At 43.3% G+C, this 6,188-nt stretch overlaps 1 protein-coding gene across 2 annotated transcripts in view; it reads right to left on the bottom strand.

The window, feature by feature from the left end:
- Positions 1–110: 110 nt before the first annotated feature.
- Positions 111–6,188, bottom strand: part of LOC100744634 — a 38,100-nt gene continuing 32,022 nt past the window's right edge. Inside the window, exons 11-16 of one of the 2 annotated variants that reach the window (XR_002945885.2) lie at positions 5,941–6,188; positions 4,948–5,064; positions 3,952–4,038; positions 997–1,620; positions 358–700; positions 111–289 (exon numbers count right to left, since the gene is read on the bottom strand). The exon at positions 5,941–6,188 is cut by the window's right edge and continues 3 nt beyond it. Coding sequence is in view for 1 of the 2 variants with exons in the window: in XM_012395000.3 (XP_012250423.1) it covers positions 533–700; positions 997–1,620; positions 3,952–4,038; positions 4,948–5,064; positions 5,941–6,188 (1,244 nt within the window). In the remaining variant the exon portion in view is untranslated. Of the gene's footprint in view, positions 701–996; positions 1,621–3,951; positions 4,039–4,947; positions 5,065–5,940 lie in introns of both variants that reach the window. The other variant, XM_012395000.3, reaches the window with a different exon arrangement.

The following is a 6,188-nucleotide window of genomic DNA, read 5'->3' as shown; positions in this document are numbered from 1 at the left end:
TTTCTCTGACCAATGTCTGGACAATCGAGGTTTTACTGTTTTTATCATTTTTGTATAGTAATAGGATTATTTTACTAGGGGGGAAAAAATGTAGAAACGATCTAGTTCCATTAGGTATTATCGTCTTTATTTTTCAGTTCGACGACTCCATCGAGTCTCACGACCTGTACATTAGTCGGCGACGGAGGGAACTCTGTTTAAAGACTCGGGCCTACGTGGTAAAAGGTGTCGCGGCGCCTGTCATTTCGGTTAATTAAGGGTACTTTAGCCGTTTCTTATTCCTTAGACGCTATAATACGATAATAAATAACATATAAAAAAAGACATACAGGTAAAAGACGTAAAAAAGAAGCTCACCAATAGGGGGAGCGCTCTTTCATCTAGAATAAAAAGTCGATGTAAGTTCAAAGAGCGTGCAAAAATGTACAAAGTGGCAGAGGTACATGGTGGACTCCTAAAACGGTTCGTTTCGACTTTTTTCTTTTTTTTTTCTTTTTTTGCTTTTTTTCTTTTATGAACGGAAGCTAACTCTTTATCGATTATTATGTTCGGGGTTCACTTTGATGGTGACTTTGTTGTTGAGAGCGGACGCGAGCTTCTCGACGTTGCTCTGTGGCAACTTTCCCGGTTCCGAGTTCGTTGTCTCGTTGTTGGACACCGCTGTGTTTTCAGGGATTGGCTTAATACTTGGCTGTGCCTCCTGAAACAAAACAAACCATTGTTTTTACGAAGTTTGTTCACGTTTTACTTAGTTAACTTTACGAAGTTACTTCACGTTTCTGTAACGTGTTCTTCGTCGCTTTGTAATCACATCTGTTAACGTCAAACGTACAATTAACGTAATTTGTACCTCTATCGTCTGTTGTTTTGTGGCTGGCGACTTAATTGACTACCTACACTAAGCATCGCGCTTATCAGCCAAACGACATAATGACATTTTACATGTTTCGACCTTCGTTTACCTTTCGAAATTGATAAAACAAAAATTCCACTCACCCCGTCAGTCTTTCTTCTTAAGTTCGATCTTTGTAACGTTGCAGCCAATTCGTTCTGCAATCTCGACACCACTGGCCCATTCGCCAATTCATCCGTGCCGTTTCTATCTGATCGAGACTGCTGCGACAGGAAGTCGAGCTTAGACGGTTGTTTAGCTTCCCCTTCGTAGGCGCCTATCCTAATGGCGACTTTTCCAGGGGCTGGTTTCAAGTTCGGTGCGTTTGCAGCTGCCGGAGATACGGCTGCTTTTGTCATTTCCGGCACGGGACTCGGCGACGTTTCCTTTCCATTCACCTGTGGCTTGTTTCCGGTACCGTGTCGAGGACTTCCGTTCGACGTGACCGTAGAATTATTTTGTATGGGGAAGTAAGTTGGCGGTGGCTTTGGAATCACTGGGTTTGGAGCCTCTTTCAACTTAAATGACTCTATGCTTTGCATCTCCACGGAATCCTCGGCGCTTTTGGTCTTCGAAAGAAGAGGAAGCGGGGGTGGAGCCGGTGGTGCTGGAGGCGCTACAGGCGCTACAGGCGCCGGAGGTGCTGGAGGTGCTGGTGGTGCTGGAGGCGCCGGCGGTATATTGTTTGTCGGCACTGTCGACGTGTTCAATACCCTTTTTTCTTGCTCCTGGTGACAGTTTAATGAGATTAAGATAAGCAATGACAAATTTAGGAATTTATACAGCGCAAAAAGAAGTCGAACGATACATATTTAATTTTATAGATACTATGTTTTAATCTATTCAATCTACCGAAGGTTGTTTCGGAATTTAGTTAAGATTATGAACGTATATATTTAATTTTTTCCACTTTAGGTATTCTAGACGATTCTTCGTTCAAAAATGTAGATTCAATGCTAATCGGTCAGATAAACTTGATAACTAACATTGTAAGGCGTAATAGTAACCAACACGCGACTCCTCCGTTCACCGTTGCTCAGCAAACCGTTCATGTCTTCGGTTTCAAAAGCCTAGCATTTTTCCTTCGATTAACTTTCCTTCGCTAGTAGCAACAGCCGTGGCAGCGGCGCATAACGGTTCAATTTCAACCGTCTTTTTGTAAATCACTTCCGACTCCGTTAACGAACAGCCTTTCGAAGAGCACTCGCACACGGTCGTGGAACTCGAGGTCGCGACGAGAACTAATCTTCGTTGTCGTCGTCGTCGGTACTTTTCGCGAATTACCAGCTGCGGCGTAACGCCAAGTGCGGCACCGCTTTTTCGTTAATCACAAGCGAACCGCATTTCGCGGTGTTCCGCAGCACCTTGAAACCAATCGCACGCCACGATTCGAGTCGGTTGAAAACAGTCACGAGCGTAACTCGCGCTCTTATGTAAGCTCTATTATTTTACACGTTGCAATTCGAAGGAAATCAACGTGCAACCGACGACCAACATAAGGAAAAATCCTTGCGACAGACGATCGCGTCCACTTGTGTTCGAACGAGCCGGCCACCAACGATCCACTGTTCCGCTACCGTCGAACGTCCGTTTAACAGCACCGATCACCCGCCGATAAGTCGATTATGTAATGAGTCATCGATTCTACGATAATTCACGCGTTTCTAGGAAGCGCAGAAACGTCGCGAGGTAGTAATAATTCACTCGAGTCTTTCTACAGGGAAATTGTTGTAGAGGACAATCGATGATCGGTCGATTAGTAGATCGTTAATTAGCGGAATCGTTGCAGCGAACAAAGCCGATTTAGAAAGCACTAGCTGCTTCCCCCGCACGAATACTTCTATCGTATCGTAATCAGTTGTCAGGCTTAATTAGCTAACCGCGATTCAATTAAGGGCGTGATTTAGTATTGCCCGGCCGCGAAACGACTAGTACGGATCCAGTGTTCGTATCGCGCGGCAGATTCAGCCGGACTGAGAACAGAACGGTGAGACTTACGTGACTGTAAGAGAGGAAGATCGGTCTCTATATCGCCGCCGGTCGTCAGTTCGAACGATACGCGAGTGTATAACAGTTAATAAACGCAGCTTGTACATAAATTCAGGTGCAGCTGAGCGTATTGCGCTGCACACACGTTCAGTGTGTTTCGAGACTCGTGCAGACAATGACTGGCTGCGAAGTCTTCGTAATCTTGAGACTCGTTATCTATTTACTTTGGCAGATCTTCGGGAAGAAGGTTGTGTAATTAAAAACGACGCAAGAGAGCACGGTATAGCGTATCGTCTCGAGAATTGGAAGAATACGTCCCGAAACCACGTTATTTGCTTTGTTCCGCGTATTTTTCTCCAAACTTCCCCCGGTTACCGCCTTCTTTTTGTATCAATATTTAATTTCCACGCTCGGTTGCCAAGCAGCGTATTACAAGTATATCGCCGAGATACATACATTTCCATCGCGAATTCATTTTCAAGAGTAGCTAATAGGATTTTTAATTAACCGCATACGTGTATGTCCTTAGTTCCGCTCTTTCCATCGTGCGATACGTACGAGGAGTATCGTCCTCCCTGCTCCCCCTTCCTTTGATTAGTTCGCGATCGCAACCGAGAAATTTTATTCTAGACTTGAAGTCTTTTCGTGTAATCAGAAGCTGTAACGTCTTCCTCGTCGAAGAAAGGAAACGGTGAAAGTACTAAACGTTGTACTTGAACGGCGTGCATTACGCGTACGATTATAATAGAAACTTTAATAAAAAAGAAATTTCTCCATCTATACAATTTTTCTTCTACTTTTACTTCTTTTACACCGGTCACTTAATTATCTTAAATCTTCCTTTGCCATTCAATTAATAATATCAGAAACGAAATCGTTCGAAAAAGTATGTAACTAAGGTATAGTAGATGTTGCTATAAGATATATTCTAATTATCGCAATAAAAGAAACAAAACAGTCACGTTCACGCAAATATCACGAGGTTATTAGATAAATCAAGGAAAATCACGTATTCAAGTATACAAGTAGATCGTTCATGTACCGCAAAGATAAGCTTATCATTTTCTTACCTGCTCCGGCGCCTGATCGGAGAAATGAACTTTTTGCTGAGCGCTGTTGAACATCTTTCGATGGGCACGCTTGAACTCCTCCATTAGCTGTAAACAATTTAATACGTGTGTTATCGCGTCTTTACTGTTCCTTTATTATTAATATTATTCCTCTGACCGAAGATTAAGCACCGAACTTGATCGATCGAGAACAAAGAGGTCACACGGTAAAATTTACGGCGCGCTCAATGCGCGTTCGGTCGCAAACTGAACTCGCGAAACGCGTACGAGCGAGCTGCGCGTCTGTGAATCGTCGTTCGAACGCTCATCTACGAAAGTTCGATCGTTTGCAACATCGCGCTGTAATTTTTAATTAGGCTGACTCTCTACTCGTTATCGACGTACAAACGCTTTTCAGTATCTGCACGGCGTATTAATCGCTCCTTTTATTTCTTCTGCACTTATTAACGAGCGTTTCTCCTTTATCTATCGAGAAAAACAATCCTTGGTCGAATCGTTTCGTTTTCATCGCCGATCTAACACCGATTAGATTTTTACGAGATTAGATCGTTCACCCATCGAACGAGAGATCAACCGGTCGTAATTTCAATTTCAACGTTTTACGACGTAGCGAGTGAATGAACTTTTCGTCTGTTAAGTGTAACTGACAAGAGTTAGGATGTCACGGGAGGAATCGTGTGGGTGTTCGCGATACGAGAATCAGGCTCTCGTACGAGGCGAGTGAACGCGTGATACGAATGCTCAACTTACGAGTACAGCGACGTTATGAATGCACTGGTATCCTGCAATTCGACGGAGTCTAGTTAAAGTTCAAAAGTCGCGCGGTAAAAGATCGTTGAATTCATCGGAATTCTATTGTCTTGGATCGTACACTTGAACCAATTTCGACGTTTATGTTATATCATGCTACGATATGTAGATTTAAGAAAAATCAAACAAAGATTAACGGAACGTTGCTCTTATCGCAGTTTGTGTAAGATCACAAATATTGGCTACCTTATCGTGCGTAACTTTCTGTTCTTGCGCCCTCAGAGCTTCCGGGTTTTGTGGCTTCCGCGGCTCCGCAGTTTTCTCCTTTCCTGCTTCCATTTTCGCGGCGTTGTTCATGTTCCTCTGAAAGAGACGATGCATTAAATACGCTTACACATCACGATCGCCTATAAATATACCATCGGTAATCAATATTTCGTGACGCAATATTTGATCGATTCAGAATTAGTCACACTGCGAGAAAGTCTCGATCGAGTTAGACGGAACGAGTGATAAGCGATTTGTCGACGATAAGGAATCTACATGCGTAACTCGGTTGTCCAAGGAACAGAACGTCCCTTATGATGAACGAAACCTTACTAATGTTACTATTATCGCCACCATGGACACACGTTGAAAGAACCAAAATCTTATCTATTGGGAAGAAAAGAAATTATCTTTGCAGATGACGCACGAGATATCGCAAAGTGTAAAAAAAAATTACCCATTCTAAAATAGAGACACAAGTATAAATTTCCATATAATATAGCTTGTTGATTATTACAATTTTTGTTGCTATACGACAAAAGTAAATTATTTACTAAGCATGAATTATTTACTTACTTTATATCGAAATTTATAATCGTGAAATAATCAGACTTCTTTATTGTTTATTGTTACCTGTTTGACATAATTATTTTAATCTTCGATCCGATAAGATCGTATGTGCAATATGAGTCATCGGTCGCAAGAAAAATGCCACGTTTATAAAATAATACCGGCATTGAACGGTGATCTAAATTCCAATTGAAACAACAAAAATATTGCCGCGCCAGATAGGCGCCACTCTCGCCACAAAGACTCCGAAGGCGAGAAAAATCCAAAGAATCTCCACGGAGAATCGGTCGATATAAAAATCCAAATTCCGGTAACACGCCCGGTAATGCGCATAAACAAGCAGGTAATGCGATCCAAGCGGCGTATAGGTTTCGCGAAGAGGAAAAGTCGCGGCTCTCCTACCTGCTGCGCCCGCCTCTGCAATTCCTGAGTGATGGCAGTGCTTAGATCGGTGCAGGCTATCGGCGATGTCCTTGTGGCGCAATTGCGGGGCGTTGCGGTGGCCGCGGTGGCCGCGGTGTCATTGGTTTTATTGGTCCCGGTCGAGGTGGCAGTGATCGAGCCGAACGAAACTGTCGACGGTGGCTCGCAAGAGGACGTCGATAAGGACGAAGAAGTCGAAGCGGAGTCCTTGCTGCAGGAAGACTCGA

This window comes from Bombus impatiens, unplaced genomic scaffold (genome assembly GCF_000188095.3).
Source record: "Bombus impatiens unplaced genomic scaffold, BIMP_2.2 scf_0017, whole genome shotgun sequence".
In the NCBI taxonomy this organism is placed as follows: Eukaryota; Metazoa; Arthropoda; class Insecta; order Hymenoptera; family Apidae; genus Bombus; species Bombus impatiens.
This window is presented reverse-complemented; position numbering and strand designations above follow the sequence as displayed.